Source organism: Lentinula edodes (assembly GCF_021015755.1).
Source record: "Lentinula edodes strain Le(Bin) 0899 ss11 chromosome Unknown C8R40scaffold_52, whole genome shotgun sequence".
Classification (NCBI taxonomy): domain Eukaryota; kingdom Fungi; phylum Basidiomycota; class Agaricomycetes; order Agaricales; family Omphalotaceae; genus Lentinula; species Lentinula edodes.
The window spans coordinates 258,046-281,330 of record NW_025764358.1 but is presented as its reverse complement, the minus strand read 5'-3'; the positions used below and the strand labels follow the sequence as shown (position 1 = coordinate 281,330).

Genomic DNA, 23,285 nt, shown 5'->3' with positions numbered 1-23,285 from the left:
GGTCTTAAGGGCAAATCACGCTGTGTGGTTGTGCCAGCACATAGTTCTAGCCCTCTGTAGGGGTCTGTGTGTTTCAGTTTTAATTTACTTTGATTCAAACCCCCAATTCTTGATATACCCATATCAATACAATCAAAGCACAAACTGTGCTGAATCTACCTTAATCAAAGGAATATACCAAATCCTTAGAACGACTCAAATTGATTGATCAAAGCTTCTTACTTAGCTCTCAAAGCTTTGTGGAACCTTTGCCAACGCTACCCCTTGCTATTAAATAAATTTGATAGCAGTGAACTCGCATATTGTGTATTAGATTGGTTGGTTGGAGTGCCCATTAGATTCCTTCCTTTCTCTTTCACACAAAAACGAGGCAAGCTCGTTATTGGGTATGATGGAAGAAGTTGGAATATCTAGTAAAGTGGAAAGGTTACGATGCAGGATACAGCTCTTGGGAACCCGCGCCCAACCTCAGTCGGGCACCAAAAATTGTTCGGGCCTTTCACAAAAAAACACCCGACAGCGGCAAAACCTTGACTATTGAGGGCAATGGTCATAAGGAGGGGGGTAATGTCAAAAGTACGCAGCCCCTATCATTTTCCCTTTCTCACCGTCTCGACGCCTTTACTTGTACAATACATCATCCCACCGCTGTCAATCTCCATCAATTACTGATCTATCTATTACTGATCCACCTGACCCACCTTCTCTTTCTATCGGCTTCCGCCTCCTTCCTTGCCCCTGAACTGTACAGTATTACATCGTTGTTTCTCGCAGACTAGATTATGTATATATAGCCAACCCTCCACAGCCTGGTCCCTTATCTTGACCTCTCTGTCATTATCTGGGACCAGGTATGTGCTTACTTATTATTACCTATGACTACGATACTCAATATATCTCTGTCATTATCTGGGACCAGTTCGCCTCCACTCCGCTTAGTCGCTCCGCCTCACTGACCTGCTTAGTCGCTCCGCCTCACTGCCTGGCTTAGTCACCCCGCTTCCTGCTCTGCTAGTCACTCCGCCTCTGCCGCTTCATGACAAAACCCTCCACAGCCTGGTCCCTTATCTTGACCTCTCTGTCATTATCTGGGACCAGTTTGCCTCTGCTCCGCTTAGTCACTCCGCCTCATCGCCTTGCTTAGTTACTTCGCTCTCCTGCTCCGCTAGTCACTCCGCCTCTGCCGCTTCGTGACAGTGGGTCAGGTGGATCAGTAATCGATGGGTGTTGACAGTGATGGGATGATGTATCGTACAAGTAAAGGCATCGAGACGGTGAGAAAGGGAAAATGATAGGGGCTGCGTACTTTATGACTAGCGGCGTAACGGCAGTGTTGTTAATAACTTCACTACTGTCTCATTTGACCCTCTGCCTTTAGGCACCCTGTGGCCTCTGGCACGGCTTCACGGTGTACATGATCTTAACAATACATAACACTGTCACAGGTGTAATCAAGGACTCCAAAGCCATGACATTCACCCTCAATATGGTTTAATTCCTAATTAATCAAAACTTGTCCTTGAGCATTGATTATAGTGAGCTTAAATGATCATAACATACTTAAATTTGAGACATTGTGACATAAGAAAGAGTTGCAAACAAAACTTGATGTTTTATATCAAGGACTCCAAGATTACTGTAGTACTTGGTATATAGTTCCCCCTGCTCTTGGCTCCAAAATGGTGGCCTGTGGCAGTTAGATTAACTCTCTCTCTCTCTCTCTCTTTCTCTCTCTCTTGCCTCTCTCTCTCTTGATACACCAATGTGCCGAGTCTCTGCACAGAGTCTACAAATGGACATGATGGTGGTTTGTGGCAATAGCAACAAACCTCTCATCACATGCATATTTGAAGACTCAACTTTGTTTAATGCACTTGGGAAGGGCACGGTTGATTTTTCAAATTTGATGATTTGTTGCCAGTTTATTGCTGGTCTGTTGGATTTGATATCTCACCATTGACACTTTTATGCATGCAGTAAAAGTATTTTTGTGGCCTTCAAACTCTTCAGTGAATACACTGTCATTTTTCTGCCTTCTGAGGACCTCAGGAATGATAAATTCCTCAGGTAGCACACTCGGGAGAAGGCACAGTGAAACTGATAGCCTATCATTGCATCATTGCCCATTGAATGTCACAGTGTCCTCCAGCCTTCAATGCATTTCTCTTTATGCATTTATTCCAACTATTGATAATGAAAGATGCTGTATCCTATTCTTTACATGAGCTAGAGGATTTGGTACAATAGCTCTCTGTGTTTTGAACTCTTCATCTGTAAAATCTGTATTCTTCAATATCAAACGAGTTATCCTCAGCGTTATGTAGAAAGCTCTATCTTATATAATAATACCTATCAAACGAGTTATCTACACAAGAATAAATAAAGTCAGAGTGGGAATAAGTCAATATTTAATGAACTCACCCTCAGCGTTATGTAGAAAGCTGAGGGCGGGGAATTCTCGAATCTACAGAATATAAACAAAATAGACCGACGGTAGACTAAAGTTGAAACACAAGATAAGAAGGAAATGGAAATATATGTTCTTGAAGTGTACCTGACCGGACTCGTATCGCCTGCTTTGGCTCTAGGTCCATATTCGTTCAACACTCCCCTAGTCTCAGTCAGGGACCAACTTCCTAAGACCAAGAAGGGATACTTGTCGACTGTGGATGGCGGCACCGAGAGATTTAGTGAGAACATCAGCTGGATTCTCTTCCGAAGGGATATACTCGATAGCAATGTCACCACTTTCTACCGCATTTCGAAGAAAATGATACCGAATATCAATATGCTTTACCCGCAAGTGGAACTTTGGGTTCTCAGAGATCGCTATAGCACCTTGGTTGTCACATCGTATGGGAAAAGGACGAGGAACCCCATGACCTAATTCCGATAGAAAAGAATGTACCCATTTGGCTTGTTGGACTGCTTTGGCAAGGGCGATGTATTCAGCCTCTGTGGTCGATAGGGCCACAACGTCTTGACGTTTCGACATCCAGAATGTTGGTCCACCAGCCATCATGGTCAGAACACCAGAGGTGGAACGACGAGAGTCCACACATGAAGCATAATTGGCATCTGCATACACGATTGGGGATAGTCCTCCAGGAGCCATCCTGGTATAGGTGATTCCAAGATCCCTGGTACCACTAATATATCGCACTAAGTGCATAAGATACTGCCAATGGACCTTTCGAGGGTCGTGAGCGAAACGACTGAGAACATTTGCGGCATGAGCTATATCTGGACGACACACGGCAGCACCAAATTGAACGGCTCCTAGAATTTCTCGGTAAGGCTTTTCTCGCATAAATTCGATGTCGTCGGTTGAAAGAGGGGAAGTTCCGATCGAGAGGACTGCGCCATTCGGGAGGGGAGTAGACTTTGGTTTCACATCTTGAAGACCATGATGACTGAGAAGGTTGTTCCAGTAGGCGGGCATGGATAAAGTTGCTATTCCCTGGTCTCTGTCATGCGTAAGCTTCATGCCGAGAGCAAACTGAACGCTGTCAGTTTCTTTGATTCTATACTTCGACCCAATCTCCATTTTGGCCTTTATCATCTCCTGGATTGACGAGGATCCACCAAGTGTATCATCCGTGTACGTACCGGTCATGGTCTCCCCTGACCCAGATACTCGACTCCTCACACATTGGTCGGCTTGATTTCGAATATACCCAAGTTCCCTGTATGTCCCGTCAAGAGTCTTCCACCAGTTCCTTCCCGCTTGCATCATACCGTAGATAGATTTCCAAATTCGCATGACTTTCCCAGTATTTCTCCCGGGGAACCCTTCGGGGGGCCACGCGTATATTTCTTCATCGAGATCAGCATTGAGATAGGCCGAAGCGAAGTCGATCTGCCATATATGGTAGCCAAGAGTAACCCAGAGTGCGATAAGAATTCTGAGAGATTTGAAATGAAGTACCGCAGCAAATGTATGGTGGTAATCTCTGCCCTCTTCCTGTGTCCTCCCGTTTACGACTAGGCGAGCCTTTTCTTCCACGATTTTTCCGTCCCCGTTGAACTTATGAGCTAATACCCACAGGGGAACCAGGATAGTGGCTCCAGCTGGAGGATCCTGCAAAGGTCCGAAGACACCGAATTCTCTCATGCGTTGAATTTCCTTTTCAATGGCTGGAGACCACCTGTCAGGATCTTCCATTGCTTTGGAATAGCTCTTGGGGACTGGTGTTATGCCAATAGCCGTGAGTGCGGAGTTATATTCAGATGAGACTTCGTTGAATCCTTGTACTACAGATGCTAGGAGAGCTCGGTGTTGGGTAGGTTGATTTATCAGAGGCTGCGTGGAATGTGGTACTGGCTGAGAAGTGGAAAGCCAGTTTGAGCGACGAAGAGGGATGTTAGGGTCCGGCTGGAATTTTGTTCGAGTCCGCCGAGTTGGAATTTGATTAGGAATTTGAAGAGACTGATCGGGTTTAGTCGGCATCATTTTCTCCGAGGTATCTGTGGCGTCCGAGGCATCTGTGGTGTTAGGTGGAAGTATTGGAACGTGTTCGTTGTTCCCTTGATCCTCTTCTTCCTCCCCTCCACCTGGCGCCAAGGTACGCTGAGGAAGCCCTTCCTCAAAGGTAACATCCCGGCTAGTGATAACCTTTCCATTTGTGAGATATAATAGGTATACCCCTCGTTCTCCATACCCCACCATTCGACCTTCGACAGCTCTCAGATCCGTTTTCCCCAAACTCCCATTCACAATTGTCACCCAACCTCGAGACCCAAATGGACGCAAGTGAGATATATCCTGGCGTACCCCCCAAAAAATTTCAGCTGGGATATGGAAACCATTTCGCGTCGAAGGTAGGAGATTCTCGGTGTATATGACATATGCCGCTGCCATAGCCCACAGGTTTTCGGGTAGTTGGGACTCGTGGAGGATGGTACGGACTTTCGCAAATGTAACACCGTGTTTCCTTTCGGCGACACCGTTGGCTGAGGAGGAATATGCCGGAGTTTGTTCAATTCGTATGCCATGTAAGTCGGCCCACTTTTTCCATTTCTCATTTATAAACTCCTTCCCTCCATCAACCCGTACACATTTCAGTCTCTCCCCAGTCTGGTTTTCAGCAAACACTTGGTAATTCTCCACTGCTACAAGTGTCGATTCTGCTTCCTTATTCGCCAGGTAGTAGTCTTTGGTAAACGCTGAGTGTCCATCGACTATAGGAAGTGAGTAATAGTAGCCTCCCCTGGACATAGTTCTCATCGGTCCGGTGAGGTCTAGGTGAACTCGTTCCAGCAGCTTCTTCTCCACCTCAACGTGCGCATCGAATGGTCTTCGTACCGCACCCCCCATCAAGCAATTCTCGCACTTCCCTTTACCCGCCATCGTATCCTTCGCAACCGCGAATCCGTCAACAAGGTGTTTGTCTTTCAACAGGTCGAGTCGGAAATGACCAGCATGTGCAAGCCGCCTGTGCCATGTGCTGAGATCTACCGGGCGATGTAGGGAGCGGGATTTAGTGGTAAGCGCAGTGGTTTTCGCTTCCTCGAGTTTGTAAAGACCATTCGATCCTTTTCCAGTTAGGAAATGAGTTCCTCCTGGCGAATAGAACTTAACACATCCATTTCCGAAATGCACCTGGTAACCTAGTTTGTCGAGGCGAGCTATGGAGATGAGGTCAGATGAGATGTTGGGGCAATGGAGTGCCTCTTCAAAGATGAGTATCATGACCTTCCCGTTTTCCACGACCGTCTTCTTTGCCTTCCCAACTCCCTTAATGATCAAGCCTGTAGATATTTCCGAAGATTGACCCATCCTATCACACTCCGTGTAGGTCATGAAGTCATTTCGATCTCGAAAGAAGTGGTCTGTGGCTCCCGAGTCTGCATACAGCTCTCCAGTGGGATGTCGCAAATCAGATGCTACCATAGCATAGTGCAATGTAGGTTCACCAATGGCCATGGATGACATGGGATTCTGGTTAACTGTTTCATCTTTCTTCCCTCTCCACCATGATGGGTATTGTCCTTCTTTCCCTCCTCCTTTCCTGAAGCACTCATCCTTCAGATGGCCGACGCGTCCACAATTATAGCATTTCTTATCTCCATTTCCAGATCTCGCCATCTTCCCCGCAATCATCGATTCCAACTGTTCAATTCTCGACAATAATGCAGCGTGTGGGGAAATAGGTGTAGTGGACGCTGTATGCGCCTTGTAGATACGATCACCAGATACAACAGCATCAGGGTGATTCTCTACCCGAGAGTATTGGAAGGAGATCTGTTGGATCACCGACGCTGCGGTCGAGTAGAGGGATGTGTTTGCCGTTATATTCTGGATGATATTGTCGAACGCATTTGTAGGAAACGCTGCTATGGCTATTTCTCGGAATTGGGAATCGGTGATAGTATTTCCAGCCTCGACCGCATCTTTTCGAAGTGCACGCAGTTGATTGAAGAATTCGTCAATTGGGATGGTCTCGCGAAATGTCAGGGATCGTAGGTTTCGCTCCGTAAGTACCTTGCGCATCCCATCTTTCCTAGCAAATTCATTTTCCAATGTCTCTAGGACTTCTTTCGCTGTCTTCTCATCTACGTCGGGCATCAAAGAAGGTAAATCGTCAACGTGAGATTCTATTATCCCTCTGGCGCGGTCATTACGAAATATCCATTCCTCTAGGGAAGGATTTAGGGAGAAGATTGCAGTCGCCTTCGTTGGTTCTGGAGATGGAGGGGAGACTGTCCCAGCTCCTGCATCAAGGGATGGAGATCGAGTGGGAGGGGAGATAGTGATGATAATTGGGGGAGGCTTGGTGATGGTCCCATCGGTATAACCGAGAAGGCCTTGGGTTTTCAGTGAGTTCACAATCCTTCGTTTCACGGGGGTCCAGCTGACTTTGACCCCTCCATCAAATTTTAGATCTGCGGAAACCTCTGGAATAGGAGGCGGAACAGCGCCGTTTCTAGCCATGATTTGTTTGGTTTCAAGATGTATGGATGCGGTGAACGTAGTGAGCTTTAGTAGCGCAGCGAGGTGTTATCTTAGTCAATTTAGTTCAACAGCGGCGGGGCGTATAACCTATCAAATGAGTTATCCTCAGCGTTATGTAGAAAGCTCTATCTTATATAATAATACCTATCAAACGAGTTATCTACACAAGAATAAATAAAGTCAGAGTGGGAATAAGTCAATATTTAATGAACTCACCCTCAGCGTTATGTAGAAAGCTGAGGGCGGGGAATTCTCGAATCTACAGAATATAAACAAAATAGACCGACGGTAGACTAAAGTTGAAACACAAGATAAGAAGGAAATGGAAATATATGTTCTTGAAGTGTACCTGACCGGACTCGTATCGCCTGCTTTGGCTCTAGGTCCATATTCGTTCAACATTCAAGTTGGCTAAGAGCTTGAAAGTGTCAAGGTTTAACTCAGTAAAGTAGGTGTTCAAGGCATTCCATTGTTGTCTACATAGGTACTGTATAGTATAATGTAATAATGCTGTCTTGTAACTTTACAAGGAGAAGTCTCAGGTATGTACAGAATGGGCTCGAGCACATGGAGTATCCCTCAACAGAAAGCAGCTGACAGCACTATCCAGCTGGGAAAGTGCTCCCAGCAGTACTGAAGAATTGCTGGAAGCTGGACAGTGCCTCCATTGCTCTTGTGAACATCCAGGTTTTGCAGATGTTATTTAGTCTTGATAGCTATTCAAGTTCTTTGAGCTTGCTTGTTCTTCTTAGAAGAAATGCTTATGCTGGAGTTTACCATATGAGCTCTGAGTCCAAGTAACAGGCACTCTGTATCACACCCTAAGTAGGACTGCATGACCCCAATAAATTGAGGATAGAGGTGTGAATTCCTTCAAAAATTGTAAATTGAGGGGAGACATGAATACTCAAAGGGGGATATCCATCATCCCTGAGGTAACTAGAAGGCAAAAGATGACAGTGTATCTACCTCAGAGTTTGAAGGCCACAAAAATGCTCCTACTGCATGCATAAAAGCATTGAAACTCAAGGTATGGTGCGAGAAAGCTGATATCAAATATCCGACGGACCGGCAATAAACCGGCAACAAATCATCAAATTTGAAAAATCAACCGTGCCCTTCCCGAGTGCGTTACTTTAAAATTTGTTGCAGCTGACAAACTGCCACTTGAACATTTCACAAGGAATTTTGTGTATATATATATATATATATATCATATCAAAGCTGTTCATAATTCACTAAAGATGTGTAAGTCATATATATAAAGCGGGATCACTGTGACTTTCAATTTTTCCCCCCCTTGTTGCGACCTCCATAGTACCCAATTTCGCCTCGCCATGAACAATTCTGATTCATCGAGTTGTCTCGAGTCCGAGTCCAATCCTCAGAGTGATCGCGGATCTGTAATCTATGGTCCTGGCATACGGGTGAGTGTCCCAAATCCTTCATACTAACAACTACTTATCGGTATTCTCCCATGTAACAGATTAGCTTCTACCTACAATCTTTTTTCTTGGTAAGGGTCAACTTCATTCTTGCTTGTTAGCAGCCCGTACCATCTGAAATCCGAATATCCTTTTCACATTTTGCCTTGATCTAAACCTCGTAACTCACCCCAATTATGTAAAAGTCATTCTCGCCAATCGGTCTTCGGAGGAAACTGCATTTCCTGTGTGGATTATCAGTATAACAAACTGCAGTCTATTCATCAGTGCTCTTTTACTTGATGAAGAGTCCAAGTTTCCTCTGTTGGATGCACTGCATTCTTTGAATTTACTATGGTGCGTACTAGGTACTAGGGTACATCGAAATCCTCCCCCACGAGTCCCGGAGTGTTTCATGAGCAAACTCTATTGCGTGAGCTCAAGAAAGAAACTGACCTTTCGCTGACATTGGGGAATTATTAATCCCTTACTAGCTTGGCCAATGTTACTATATTCCTAGTCTTGTCGACCCATCTTCATCAAACAAAGCACTCTTTTCAACGCGAATCGCGCTCACTGACTAGAGAAGCAAGGATTATAACATTGATCAAATCCCTATCTCTTCGTCTAAACTATGGGTTCGCTGTATTACAAGCATTCTTCACTATGGCATTCACGTTGTACTTTTAGTACGTCGTCTCCGAGCATTCGATTCTCATCCCATTATACTCATCGTAGGTTGTTACCTCTCTCTCTACATCTACTAGTGCAACAGTCAAGACGTTCAATGAGTGTCTCAACACTATCACCTATACCATCTTCATATGGAGTGTCCCTCTACTTTCTGGTAGAGTCATCGGCCTCGTTTTTTCAATCATCGCTACCTGTGTCTATGTTGCAATCGTTGCCCGCGCACAGTGGATACTACAGTCTATGAACTCATGGATCTCAGATGCTGATCATGATACATCGCCACTTCCGAGACTTGTCGTACATTTCCCAAGAGTTTTCCCAAAGCATGATTCGCCATGGACGAAACCATTTGCAACTTGGTGGTCGCACTACCTCGATGATCGAATTGGAATGTCATTTGGGAAACTAGGGTTTGGAATGACGGTTTGGGTGTATATGGTTGTCTCCAATGAATTCTTGCTAAAGGAGAATCATGCTGTTGATGCGTACATGTTCGACTTTGCTCAGGTCTGTGCATATTTTGTCGCGTCTGTTACCCTTGCGTACTTGTATGTTGATCAATCCCCCCCCTCCCTGCTCCAGTATAACGCCCTTTTCGCAGCCTTTCCTGCTGCATTTGCTGTTTTCACAGTCTTTTACAAACCCAAATCCACCACGAATAATTATGATACGACTTCGGATACCCTTACCTATACCGATCTGCTGTTAGCAAGACCTAGCACTTGACACCTGAAATTTTTGGCAGCGTGGAGGCACTTTCTATTATCGATCCCTCTCAAGTTCGTTCAGAGCATTCCTCGAAGAAAATTAAGACCCTACTAGATATTTATACATGCTGCTCTATACTTTATTTTACTAGCAAGAAAGGTATACATAGGTTGATAAGGTTCACTAACAGGAAACAAAATAATGATAGGGGGTGCAATACTTTTTCTACTTTCCAATAGATCCCAGGAACTTTGACATATCCAAATCTTGATATTCCTCTTCTGGAGGCAGATCCTCTAACCCATGTAATATGTTCTGCTGACTGACGGGTCCGTGTCCCTCTCTCGCCTTCTTCTTCTTAGCTGCCGCAGCAGCATCTTCCTCTTCTGACGTACGTCGGAAAAGGTCTAGCACTAAATCAGTGTCCATCGACGAAAGACCCGAATTCTGTTGCGTGACGATCGAATTGGCAATGTTCAGTTTGAATCGTTGAAGGCTATAACGACGAATTAGACAAAAAAAAAAACAGATGGCAGAGGACTAGACGGGTTGTCGCTGAAAAACATACCCCATAATCTTTTCTTCCAGAGTACCCTTTGTGATCAATCGATACACATTTACAACCTTCTTTTGACCGATACGATGCGCACGGTCCATCGCCTGAAGATCTTTCATTGGATTCCAATCGTGTTCGACAAAGATAACCGTGTCGGCCCCAGTCAAAGTCAAGCCCAGACCGCCCACATGTGTCGTGAGCAGCAAAACGTCGATACTAGGATCTGAGTTGAACGTTTGTACCACCGCGTGTCGTTTACTGGTGTCAGTACCCCCATCGAGTCGCATGTATGTCACCGACGGCATATGGACCTTAAAAAGGTCGGTTTCGATAATATCCAGCATTTGTTTCATTTGACAAAAGATGAGGACGCGATGCTGTGAGAAGGTGCTACTGGTGCCGTCCGCGTCAGGATTGGTATCTATTAGTTCACTCTTGCTTTGATCTGACGTGGGAGCGCTGCCACCACCTATGCCGCAATCCAAAAGCAATTGCCTAAAATGCAAGCATCAATATTTAAAAAAACAGGTTCCCTTTATAATGACCCACCGTAAGGCAAGAAGTTTGGGAGCATGTTGAATATCTGATAATCCTTCCGTTTTCTTCCCGAATTTTTCCAAGGCTGTGTTTATATCTTCCGGATCTTTCAACACCAACGCAGGATGATTGCAAAGCTTCCGGAGGTACTGCAGCGACTGAAATATGTGCTGCTGACCCCCCTCCTTATTGGAAGATGATGAGGACGAAGAGGTCGTCTTCTGAACAGCAGCTTCGGCATCTTGACGCCCAGAAGATTTGGAGAAATTGTCATAAAGGTGCTTTTGTAATTCTGAGAGATCACAATAATAATCTTGTATGATCTTTGGCGGGAGATCGTTAAGGACATCTTCCTTGAGCCGACGAAGCAAGAACGGCAATACTTGCTTATGAAGGGCTTCAAGTGCTAGCGCAGCTAGTGAAGGGTCCGGTTGGTGAGAAACTATCTATAGGTATGTTTTGGAATTACACACCAGCTTCGCCATTTTTGGATTTTCCATCACGATTGGACAATATTGGTTTACTAAAGCGCTCGTTAAATGATGATTCGGTTCCCAAGAAACCAGGCATAAGAAAATCGAACAAGCTCCACAGTTCCAGGACATTGTTTTGTATAGGAGTCCCGGACAGTATAAGACGATGCTGAGCCTGAACCGACTTGACGGCCTTTGTCAATTTCGTCTTCGCATTCTTAATAACATGGCCCTCGTCTAGAATGCAGTACAGCCAACGCATCGACTCCAGGTTACTGATGTCATTACGAACCACCTCATAAGAGGTGACTACAACGTCAAATGTTTTGAATTTCGGAATTAGCTTCGCTCGCTCTCGAGCGTTCCCGGTATACAGAACGGGCTTGAGATTCTCGGCATACTTCAAAATCTCATAGTACCAATGACCGGTCAGAGTCGGAGGGCATATGATTAAAGAGGGAAGATGGACAGCGTCGGGTGACTTGGTTTCCTTGTATCGTTCGGCTCTTTCAAAGTGTTTGCTAGAAAGGATACATATCGATTGGAGTGTTTTTCCCAGTCCCATGTCTATATTCGTGAATTCATGAATGAGACTTCATGCGAGCATACTGCGATTGGTAACCTCACCGTCACATAGAATACCATGAAGCTGATATTTAGCAAGAAATGCGAGCCAATTAACACCGTCTTGTTGATACTTGCGTAGTTCAGCGTTGATGGCCACCGGAATGGTGTACTGTTCGACCTTATTGCCATCAAGCAATTGAGTCAGAAACTGACGTTCTTCTTCTCGACGTTTCAGAAGCTCTTCTGGAAAGCCAGGAGGGTCCGGCAAACCAGCCTAGAATTTCGTAAGATCAACGACTGCAGATTTATTCGGACGGAAATTCTACCTCAAGAGGGATCATCTTCACCAGAGACGCGAAGGTGTTGGTTGCCGTAGCGCGAACATCTTCATTGGCGTCGCTCATTCGCCCAAGGACAGGAATCACCAAGAAGATAACATACGGAAGAGCTTTGATATCCAACTTTTGCACAATGTCTTGTAAACCGTGAGAAAACTATCGACGAATAAAAAGTTCAAGAACTTACGATAGATGAGTTCAGTGGCGCCTTGTCGGTTTGCCAAAATCAGAGAGTCGCCGATTGTAGGCACCACCTGCTCGATGACAAAACGCATAGCGTCTGCGGTTATCACTTCGCAGATGGTAGCAAAACACCTCGCGGCGCATTGACGTATGATTGCAAATTTACTCTGCAAGGCCAGATGCATCATGGGAAAGGTCTCCGCAATCTTTGGCCATAGTTCGGGGTGGAATGTCGGCACGGCTGCCTCAAGTACACTGAGCGAATCAATGACATCTTGACCAAAATGTTTCTCCATACTCGCGTCGCACTCTTTAGGATTAGCTTAGAGAAAAAGTGAGCTTACAGCTTGACCAAGCGCAATGCAAACATACCTGACTGGAATGCACTCAGCAAGCCTCCGGCCATCGATTGCCACATGTTGGGTATAGCATCGAGCAATCGACCTCCAAACTTGGAGGAAAGTTCGTCAAAGGCAAGGCCAGCACCGCGACGAGACAATGGACTTTGACCCGTCTCTTCAATGGGGAGTTCGGACTTCTCCTTTTCTTTCAGATTCTTGGCTGGAGAGACTTTTCCGACTTTATGGAACGAGAGGATGCCATCGAGGACCTTACGTGTATATGCAAAAGTGGGTGTCTGCTCGACGTCCTGGCACAGGAAAGTACAGAGATTCTTGACAATCTTGTCCGGTGGTTGAGAAATCTGATGAATAGAACAGAACTCGATAAATGCTGCTACGGCTACGGCTGAACGGCTTTGAAGATCAATATTCTCTTCATTCTGAAAGACGACCGTGAATATACCGTCCAGAAGGAAAGTTTTAAACTCTCACCTTGATTCCATTCATAATACCCTTCACGACTGGGCTAACCTTGTCGGGTGTACTACGAAGCGCCACAAAAGCAGCGGCAAACGCAGCCGCGACTCTGATCTCGTGCTGATTCTTCACTTCGAGATATCGATCGATGCTAGCCGAAACAACAGTCCGCTTTTCCTCGATAACGGCAAGTTCACGTTTCTTTGTCCGACCCAGCATTCCCTTCAGTTGATTATAACGTGGGCCGATAGCTTCCTGGGCCGTCTCAATGGTAAAACGGTCTGGATTGATGCCTGTGATATCGATTTCTGTACCAAGGAACGGTATAGAGGAGATAGGAAGCTTGCAGTCCGTAGCGAACGAATGAAGAAGAGAAACCGAATCAACGTGGATGCGAGCGAGCGCAAACGCCATTTCATGGTACGCTGCAGGAGGATTTCCTTGCAGCCAAGCAAGCGTCCTGGAGCTAATTTCCTTCGCAAGGTGGGAGGAGTCGATTAGAAGAGGAGAATCGGTTTGAACTCGAGACGAATGTTCCCGCGCCCATTCTTCTGATATTATAGCAGAAAGAACCTTCTGTAGCATGCTCGTAGAATCAATGTAGTGTAGCAGTATCGGTTGGAAGACTTCCTCCATCGATGTGGTCTAAAAATTTTTCGATCAATTTCACTCTCTAAGCGTGCAACAACGACCAACTTACGCTTGTAGGCCAGTACGTGATCAACAGAGCAAGAGCTGTTGAGCCCGCTATGCGAGCTTTCATGATCACCTCGGTAGTGATGAGAGACAAATCTTGCGCAAGCATATTTTTATCCACGTTGTGGCGTTCGGGCGGGGACTCGCCCTCGACCACGAGTACAGGATGGTAGAAAGCAACAGGGTCAATGGGTAAACCCAGAGGCGTCATCACAATAGCATACCAGTCTAGGATGAGCTGTTGAGTAAGATTACTTTCCATCCAGCCTGGTATGGCTGATGTGATTTCGATTGCCGTTTTCCAGGCCTCGAGGCTAGCGTCGCGAATTTCTAAACGTTCTTCGACAATCATGTTTTGATATAAGAGACGGAGGAAAGGCACCGAAATCCAGTCCCGAGGAAGTGACTCTACAGTCATGAATGAATGCAGTGTTTTTACAACGGAAAGACGAACGTTGGCGATGGTATGTCGAAAAAAGGGGAATAATGTTGGAGCAAGGGTAGTAAGAGGTAATCTGTATAACGATACTTCAAGATTGAAACACGATTAAAAGAAGGGTCTACGTACGATACAGATTCGTTCGCAAGAATTTCGATTACTTTGTCATATGCTACAAGTTTTCCTGAAGGAAATTGAATATCGTTACTACCTGAAAGCGCAAGAGACCCTCACCTAAAAGTTCCATCACTGCTCCTACACTGGAACTTAAGTCGTCCTTCATATCACTGAGGCAACTCCACAGGACCAATAGAACCCGATCTAAAGATTCGGGTAACTGTTCTACCAAATGTCCGGCGACAGGAAGTAAACAGGAGGCAGCAACGGCACGAACATCGTCGTCTTTGTCCCCAAGGCTAAGCAAGGGGTTATGATAACTAGATGGGTTGAGAATGGCTGAATACTTACCCTAACACTGCAGCGTCGACAACATCGCTAAGGATAGTAACCCCAGTTGCCGCACTAGACCCATTCTCCTGCTTCACTTCTTCCTGTAAACGATCGAATAGATCATTCCGGACAGCAACTTCGTACTTGATGCCTAGCAAACCTGCGTGCCGAATTTCCCATATGTGGGTGACTTTCTGCTCCGCACTATCTTTCTTCCTACTACCTTTGAGTTTCGGTAAAGGTAGAGTAGGCACTGGAATTAAGAATTGCTGACGGATCATCTGAAGCAGAATAGAATGGACGTGTAAAACCGAGCGTTGAGGCATGTGAATGAGTAAAGAGGCGAGAGTTTGGGAAATCATTTCGCGGACAGGTGCAACTACCTGATCAGACACGAAGTCTCCAAAGCGATCCAGGACGAGCACGCATAGAAGTTTAGCAGATAAATCGTTGCACCATTTTTCATGCGCCATGAGGTTTTCTTCCCAAGATGAGTTGTCTATGAAATAGACTGTCGTTAACACACGTGAAAAAGGAAGCAAAACAGTCCGACCGGCACCTTGCATTCCTCCGCATTTGCCTTGAATTTTTAAGAGCTCGCGTAGAGCCAATGCGGCTCCATGTCTAACTTCCCAAGCTGCGCTGAAAAGGTCAACTTCGAGGACCTGTACTACGCCGTCCCAGATCCACACGCCAGGTTTGACACCTAAAGCCTTCGCCTCTTTGATAGCCTTCGGTGAGACTGCACCACCTTTAGAAGGATCTACAACGACTTTGTCAGAAGAGGGACTGTCGAGGCGAGACGTGCCTGTGGGAATTTCGTCGGTAGTAACGAGTCGCGCCCTTGAGTGAGGTTCCCATTAACAATTTTTACGTTTCGGAGTGACGAACTTACTTTGAAGCTCCTGCTGCAGTTGCATTATATTTGGACCCAGAAGCTTGCGGGGGAGGCTGCGGCGCGACGAATGCAGAATTCCCGGGCTTCCTTTTGCGTTTCAAACGATTCCTCTCTCTGGCAGACATTGAGCCCAGATCTGTTTCAGCAGCAGGGGTGGTCGGTGTTGTCGAGGGATCTGCCGGCGTGGCAGAACGACTTGGAACAGATCCTTCCTTCTTAATGGATGTAGGAGGACAAACATCCATTGGCGATCCAGACGGCGTGAGCTCTTCAGCTTTGATATCCATGTCAACATCTGCGTTCTCTTCGACATCCGCACCCAGTTCTTTATCTAAGTCCATTTCTTCAGCGACATCATCCAAGAATTCAAGGCCGAGTCGACCCATAGCCTCTTTACGCGCCTTCTTAACCTCCGCGGGGCTAGATAGAACGGCAGGCCGAATGAACTCCTTTCCAGAAGAAGCGAGGAGTAATTTGCCTTGTATAACAAGCTCTTCTACAGAGAAATTGGTGAACTCTGGAGCGGGGAGTGAAGAGTCGTCTGTTTGCATCGTCGAATCTTCATCGTTGGAAAGTGGGTGCCAGACCGGTGTAGAAGAGAATACCTGGGAAAGCGCGACAGAGGCAGCTGTTCGAGTTTCGTGAGATTTAGAATGAAGGTATGGTATTATCTGAAATAAACGTTCCACAAAGGCTTCCGGGGAAGATTCAGAGGGGACATACCCGCGCTACTACTGCCATTAATTCACCCCAAGCTCCTGGATCTCTGAAGGACACATGTTGACGATTATTCTTGACGTCCTCCCCAACAGATACACCGACATCGCTTATAATACTTTTTACCGCTAATTGGGCCAGCTGCTTGGCAGCAGTGTTTCTGACTGACGTAGAAGAGCCGGTATCTAGTAAAAGGAGGAGCCGGTCCAACCTGAATTAGAACCGTATTAGTTCTTGATAAGTGACTTGGTGAAGAAAAAGATACCTTGAAGTCATATTGTACCGTGACTACCGGACCGATTATGCCGTGTGTGTGTAAGAAGGGGGCTTTTGTGACGATTCTTCCCAGAAACCGCTGTCTCTTTATCTGGGTTTCGAAACTGCCCTTGAAAAAAAGCCTCTAAATTTATGTAAAGTTTACAGAAAGAACTCAATACAAATTCTCCATTTATATCCTACATTTCCCGGAAATCAATTGGCTTTCAAAGTCCGACTTTTGATTCCGAATCCAAATTGATTCTGCTCTTTCACGCTCTTCATTCGCCTTTCTCTCTCTATTTTCTTTCTTTTCCCCTACCTGTATGTTGTGGAGAAACGAATGCTTGCAACTGCTATTCCAAGAATTGTCTGACGATACACAAAGGACCACATCCCGTGCGCGGAAATTTACATCGTCGACTACTGCTATCTGATCGTCCCAACTTGAAAACAGAGTTGCTTGGATGTGGTAAAGAAAATGTTGTATCCCTTCTGTCAGCCCTCAGCACCCTCGACAGCTGCACATATGAGTCCTGCGGAGCCCTTGAGTCTCTTATTAACATTTCCTATGAAGAAATGTCGCATGGTGCTTCGGGGAGTTGTTGGCCCAGGTTGTACACTGACGCATCTATCATCCGATCTCTGGCATCTCTCAACAGTTCCTCCTCTCGTGCCGCTATTGACAAACTAGACCGGGTGATCATAATTGCAGGTGCTGCTGGTGAAGGTCGCCTCGACCTCGTACATACTCTCATCCGCCGAATCCAAACTGAGTTCCTTTCGTACACTGTTGATTTGACCAGAAGATTTTCGAAGCCAGAGGTTATTGCGTCTAATGATTCCTGCTCATCGATATCTTCCCTTAAAACATCCTTGCATGTCATTCCAGTTCTTAACTCTCCTCCGTCATTCACGACGTTTCATACAACCCACAATCACCATCCCTTTGTGTTACCTAAATACGCCAACTCCTGGCCGGCTATCAACGAACATCCATGGTCTTCTGCAACCTATCTTCGTTTCGTCGCAGGACCTGCAAGAATTGTTCCAGTTGAAGTAGGAGCCGACTATAGGGCAGATGACTGGACGCAGCAGTTCACAGACTGGGACAGATTTCTATCAACACTCGAACTGGATGACATTGATCTCAGTGCAGATCTAGCATCTCCGTCTACAATCAAACCGAAAAAAGTTCTGTATCTTGCCCAACATAATCTTATCAGGCAATTCCCTGATCTAAACCGAGATATCGTGATTCCGGATTATGTGTATACTTGTCCTCAACCTCCTTTGGACTATCCCCAATACAAGCCCCCGGGAAATGATGAACAGCTCGTAATCAACACCTGGCTAGGTCCTCTCGGAACAATCTCACCAGCCCATACTGTAAGTGCGTATGTCAATCTGTTCTTGACATATTGAGTTCTTCCGAAGAATTTCAATTAATATGTTCATGGATCTCTGTATAGGACCCTTATTTTAATCTTTATGGTATGCTTTAATCTCGTAGCTTATGCACGAACTCTAAATTGAATGATTAGTTCAAATTGTTGGACGAAAGACCATCTGGCTTGCGCCGCCTTCTGTCAACAGATTTATGTACGCATTTGACGGCGACGAGGTGTACGAATCTCCGAATCCTGCGTCAAATAAGGATAACCCATCTATGGGCAACACGTCCCGAGTAGATGTATTTACTACACTAAAAGACGAAGGGCGCTTTCCCGATTTTTGGTCGAATGTGGTTCCGCAGGCAATTTCTACGATACTAGAGCCCGGAGATATGTTATTCATCCCCCCTGGGTGGTGGCATGCCATGCGCTCTGAGGAAACGAGTTTCTCGGTGTCGATGTGGTTCTAACAGTCAGGGTAAAATTATCTCTTCTATCAGCAATCAGTGACAGTAATACAATCTCCTACTATACACTTCTCCGCGACCACTGACTACGCCGCTGAAATACTTATGTTAGTCCAGATTGTGTGCAAAAACTCGAGATTTGAAATACCGGAACAGTATGTAAAGTAAAGCAGTATTCACGTCGTTTTTACCCTGGGTGAGGCAATAGACTGAGACTCATCTTCTCCCTAAAAACCCTTCCGAAGCTCACTCTGTAGCTTCAGTTTACCTGGATTTTCCAGATTCATCCCGATTTTACAGTAACATCACATTCTGAATGCCATTATGTAGGTATCAATGTTACAGTGGTTAGATAATTTTTGGCCTGAACCTCTTTAACTATTTTGCAGTGACGCTTCATGGCCTGTCGATAAGAGAGCATTTTCTTACAAGTGTTGTAGGCAACCCGTTTCTTTTGATGTAGAGCTTTATCATAGTCTAGACTCGAGCCAGTAGCTTCGGATGTTGACACTTTGGAAACTGGCGCTCAAAGGTGTCAGCGAAAGTGATTCCGCATATCGCTTCTCAGCAGCAGACTGGTTCGAGTCTAATCATAGTCTGGCTTGAGATTTCAGCGATTTTTTAATATCAGCAGGGTCGATGAGCACTCACGCGCGCACGGTTGTGTTGAGAGTTGCTCTGCGGATACCACAGGCGAATCCATGCCCGGTCTTGATAAAGGGTTGTGCAGGGAGAAATTCAAAGCACGCGCTGAAAGGAGATTCTATTCTACAATCTGCGGGCGTCGAACGTTTAAGAGTACCAGGACTTGATATTTCCGTGGCGTGTTCAATGCGACTCTAGATTCACTGTAGTAACGTTAGGTATAAGTACTCATGATCAGAGGGAAGAATTTACCCTAACTGGCGCGTCAAGCCCTGTCAGTTGCATCCAGGTCGTATGGTTCGCTATCCTGAGAACGAAGACTCAGATGTATCGTGTTGCCGGTCCCAGTGATCAAAGCCGGAGCTTCGCGTTGACAAGGTCTCGAACCCGGCAAGATTGGGAGCGTGCGGTGTCCCGCTCTCTGGAGGGTGTACCTATGGAGGTAGCAAGTGCCGGGGGAAGCTCCATTAATCCAGTCGGTGAAACGGTATGCTTCCAGGAACCGTTTGTTCAGAAGATACAAGGTAATCAGGACTTTTGCAAGATGAATCGTCATCCTTCTCTTATCCTTGGGGGCCGCTTGCTGGGGAACCATCGTGCTGCGTTTCAACTTGAGATGACGTTCCATCCAACCTGCGGTCTATCCACGTTTGAAATGCTCCAAACAAGCTTTGAATAGGGTGATGATTAGCAGTCAAATCATTGGGATAATCGCAGTCCACCGAAGCGGGTTCAACTAGTGGACGAAGGCACTAACGAATCAGATTTTCAACTATTTTCAAGGTTCCATGTGAAAAAGTTTACTCATTATTCGCAAATTCTATTGGTCTCCTTTCTCCGCTGACTGACAGCTCACATCCTCACGTTGCACACTAACAATGGAACGAGGGAGGATAGATGGATGTGGTTGATCCTCAGTGGCTGAAAGTGAACCGAAGTTGAAGGCAAAAGTGGGATAAGATTGGCGAGTAAACAGTTGTTTGACATCACTCGCTGAAGTCGGGTTGAGTTGCGGGATTGAAAGCCCCCGCGCCAGGAGTTTTGGCAGAAAAATCCTCAAACGAGAACGACTCACATCCTTGGGGGTGTTGTTTCTGCAACACAAGCGAGTTGGCATCGTGGGAACACGATTGTACAACGCAGCGGATGGTAGGGCACGAAAGGCAAAACTGAACGCGGGCATTGGAACAGACAGCCCATTCATCCTATAACAGATCTGTTAGATACATTCACGTCTCTGTGAGCAATACAGAAATTGCATTCGAGAAGAGGCTACACTTAGAGAATCTTCACGATACTGAACGTGGGAGCTTTTCTTACATATGTACATAGCTAGTTACGCGAGTAATTCCGAAATATTTACTTACACATCCCCACATTCCTTCCTCCCCTAAACTCTTATGGCAGAGGCGAAACTGAGGGCGTTGGGCTCGAAAGATAATGGTACGCACACAGAAATTTCACTTCTATATTTTTTGCAGCTTTTACCAACAGTCAAACCACCTACAGCATCTCTAGGTATTCCCCGCAAAAGGATTTCACATCGACATAGTCGGAGTACCCCAACTGTATTACCAATCCCAGCGCTGAGCTTTTCGTCGACTTCGTCTTCACGAACGAGTGCTACAGAAAGCACTTTAGCAACCCCCGTGAATAGCGTGTTCAATGGGAATATTCCTCAAATACATATGTCGGATATTGCCGACAACAGCGACGACGAGGAGGACAATTTGGATACACCGACACCCACGCCTTCGCCAAAGGCCAGAGCGCGAAGCCCGGCGCGTATCCGCTCAGCTACGACGGTTCTTGCTGGTCAGAGTCCCAGTATCCTCCGACAATTATCCCTCAGCCGATCCGAGTTCTTCTCTCGGTCCCTTACCCCACCACCACGTGCGAAACCGTCCCTCGCCATGTCCCCGGAAATCCATCCTCGTGTGGACAGTGTGTCTGCTGGACGTGTCACTGCGCCTAAACCTAGAAGAGCTTCTCAGCTTACCTCTCCCATGTCGCTAACAAGTTTTTCTCTTCCTGCTTCTCCTCTCCATCAGACAACCATGCTTCCTTCATCAATACAACAACGACCCCTGAGTCGCTCAGAACATTTACTTAGGTCAGCACTGCTCAAAGACGAATTCGCTCAAGGATCCTCGACCTCGACCCTCAACGCCCCGGTCAAACATCCTTCCAAAACCCATCGTCGACGGCACTCGCACGCCACTGTCTCTGCTGATTCTCCCCTTGATCATAGCTCTTATCCTTTGCCTGCTGGCATTGCCGTTGTTACATCGCCATTATCACCTTCAGGGAGGAATACACCCACGCCTCGGCCTCGTCCGGTCTCGCCCGTACACACAAAATCTGCCCCGGTGACCCACACGATGCAAACGAGGCTTAATCCTCGTTCCCAGTCATATGCACATGCACTAAATGAGGCTTCATCCACAACATCTACCAGATTACCGCTGACGCCTCATGAGCAAGTTTTGCGAGCGAGGTTGGAGAGGGTGTTGAGCGCAGGAAGCGTTGCCTTGCCTGATTCATACCAATATGGAAGCGCAACTCGTAGCACTGGTTCATCATCCAGTGCTGATGATGATTCGTTGTGGCACGTTTCTGGTCATGATCTATCAGGAGAGGATTATGGATATTCAGCCGATCTTCGACAACTGAGATTGAAGAGAGCGGAAAGGAAGAAACATAGAGCAAGTGCACCGGCAAACGGGTCTGGCTTTTTGGGCTGGCTGTGGAGATCTACAGAGTCGGATGAGGAAGAGGTCTGTTGCTGACATTAAACCTTCTATTCTCAAATCACTTAACGCTATCATCAGACCCCCAATCCTCTCTTCGCCCCACTCGCGACAGGTTATCGGCAAACACTGCAGTTTCAAGATGTTCCCGACGAGAGACGGAACCCAAGTATTCCTAATTCGCCCCGTACACCACGTATGAATACCTCCTCAAATTCCAATGCTCTTAACGCACCCTCGTTGCCTTATCATACCACATCCCCTCAGTTATCCCCATCGCCGTCTCGGTTACGATCGCATACACAACCTCTACCATCGTCACCAAACCGATCGCCGTACGGTCAAGGCTATACATATTCTCCTAAGCCAAAACATGCATTCTCCCTTGGCTCAATGCCTAGCGTGGCCCGTGACATATCGAATGTGGCGACGAGTAGTGGAAACGGAGGACTGACCGGAATCAATGGAAAAGGAAGGATGCTTACCCCACCTCCCACCCCCCCTCGTGACGAAAGTGTGCTGTTCGCAGAAGGGCTGGGGCAGACAGATTCTCCGGTGAATTTGTCGCACGATGAACATGAACCTGGATCATCTGAGGAGAATACAAACCTTGAGGCGTCATTAATAGGACGAGGAAATTCTTTCACTGGCAAGTCGGGCAGAGGGCAGAGAAGTCTAGGACTTGGGAGACCGAGTGCAAAAAGTTCTGAAGATTCTGTTTCGTCCACTGCTTCATCACTCGCTGAGGCTATTCCTTCTGTCTCCGTTGGTGTTGATTCGTCGAACGCGACTGACTCTAACGATTCAGCACTGTCTCCGTTACTCAGTCCCACGAGTGCTTTGAGCACTACATCGTCGTTCAATGCACGTACAGCCTCGTTACAATGTCGAGAAATCGATGGATATATCTCCTTCGCGAGTATCGAGGGTTTAGGAGAACCGCCGGTCAGTGCGCTACCAACGGATAGCGGTGACCGGGGAAGTATGGACGGCGATGAACAAGAAAGTCAGAAGAAAGGATTATTTGGGAGACTGTTTAGACGATGAATGTGTGAGTACTAATTGGCATTATCTGGTTTGTTTTTTTGTACTGTTTATTTCGTTTTTGCTTTCTGTGGCTATTTGGGCTTCCTTTTGACTTGGAGACAATGGCAATTCCTTCGTTTCGTTATTTATTCATCCTCGCCCGAGGTCACTCATTATACTCTATATCTTCGTCGGTCTGTAGGGACTTTTGAGACGTTTTTAATTTCACCTCACCATTATGCTCATTTTATCACTTGTCCACGTTGTTCATACCTTTCCATCTTTTGCACATATGG

The 23,285-nt window shown here is 46.2% G+C and overlaps 4 protein-coding genes across 4 annotated transcripts; 3 read left to right on the top strand and 1 right to left on the bottom strand.

Annotated features, from left to right (window-relative positions):
- The first annotated feature begins 8,108 nt into the window (after window positions 1-8,108).
- C8R40DRAFT_724215 (uncharacterized protein) lies at window positions 8,109-10,059 on the top strand. Its single transcript, XM_046235990.1, has 7 exons — window positions 8,109-8,203; window positions 8,274-8,382; window positions 8,442-8,467; window positions 8,575-8,736; window positions 8,874-9,068; window positions 9,147-9,579; window positions 9,655-10,059. The coding sequence occupies exons 2-7, from the start codon at window positions 8,293-8,295 to the stop codon at window positions 9,796-9,798; spliced, it is 1,050 nt and encodes a 349-aa protein (XP_046080859.1). The 5' UTR covers window positions 8,109-8,203; window positions 8,274-8,292; the 3' UTR covers window positions 9,799-10,059.
- C8R40DRAFT_1176471 (SNF2 chromatin remodeling protein) lies at window positions 10,006-16,728 on the bottom strand (the record flags this gene model as incomplete). The annotated part of the gene is made up of 17 exons (XM_046232522.1): window positions 10,006-10,276; window positions 10,349-10,831; window positions 10,886-11,288; window positions 11,347-11,913; window positions 11,974-12,187; window positions 12,240-12,388; window positions 12,439-12,756; window positions 12,807-13,215; window positions 13,268-13,897; window positions 13,953-14,463; window positions 14,517-14,571; window positions 14,622-14,803; window positions 14,856-15,336; window positions 15,397-15,680; window positions 15,733-16,406; window positions 16,459-16,663; window positions 16,718-16,728. The coding sequence occupies 17 exons, from the start codon at window positions 16,726-16,728 to the stop codon at window positions 10,006-10,008; spliced, it is 5,847 nt and encodes a 1,948-aa protein (XP_046080858.1).
- A 558-nt stretch (window positions 16,729-17,286) lies between these two features.
- Window positions 17,287-18,571, top strand: C8R40DRAFT_1058813 (uncharacterized protein; the record flags this gene model as incomplete). The annotated part of the gene is made up of 3 exons (XM_046225218.1): window positions 17,287-18,096; window positions 18,180-18,201; window positions 18,252-18,571. The coding sequence occupies 3 exons, from the start codon at window positions 17,287-17,289 to the stop codon at window positions 18,569-18,571; spliced, it is 1,152 nt and encodes a 383-aa protein (XP_046080857.1).
- Window positions 18,572-20,613: 2,042 nt separating this feature from the next.
- C8R40DRAFT_1176469 (uncharacterized protein) lies at window positions 20,614-23,010 on the top strand (the record flags this gene model as incomplete). Its single annotated transcript, XM_046232521.1, has 2 exons — window positions 20,614-21,990; window positions 22,045-23,010. 2 exons carry the CDS (start codon window positions 20,614-20,616, stop codon window positions 23,008-23,010), a joined length of 2,343 nt encoding a protein of 780 aa, XP_046080856.1.
- Window positions 23,011-23,285: the final 275 nt, after the last annotated feature.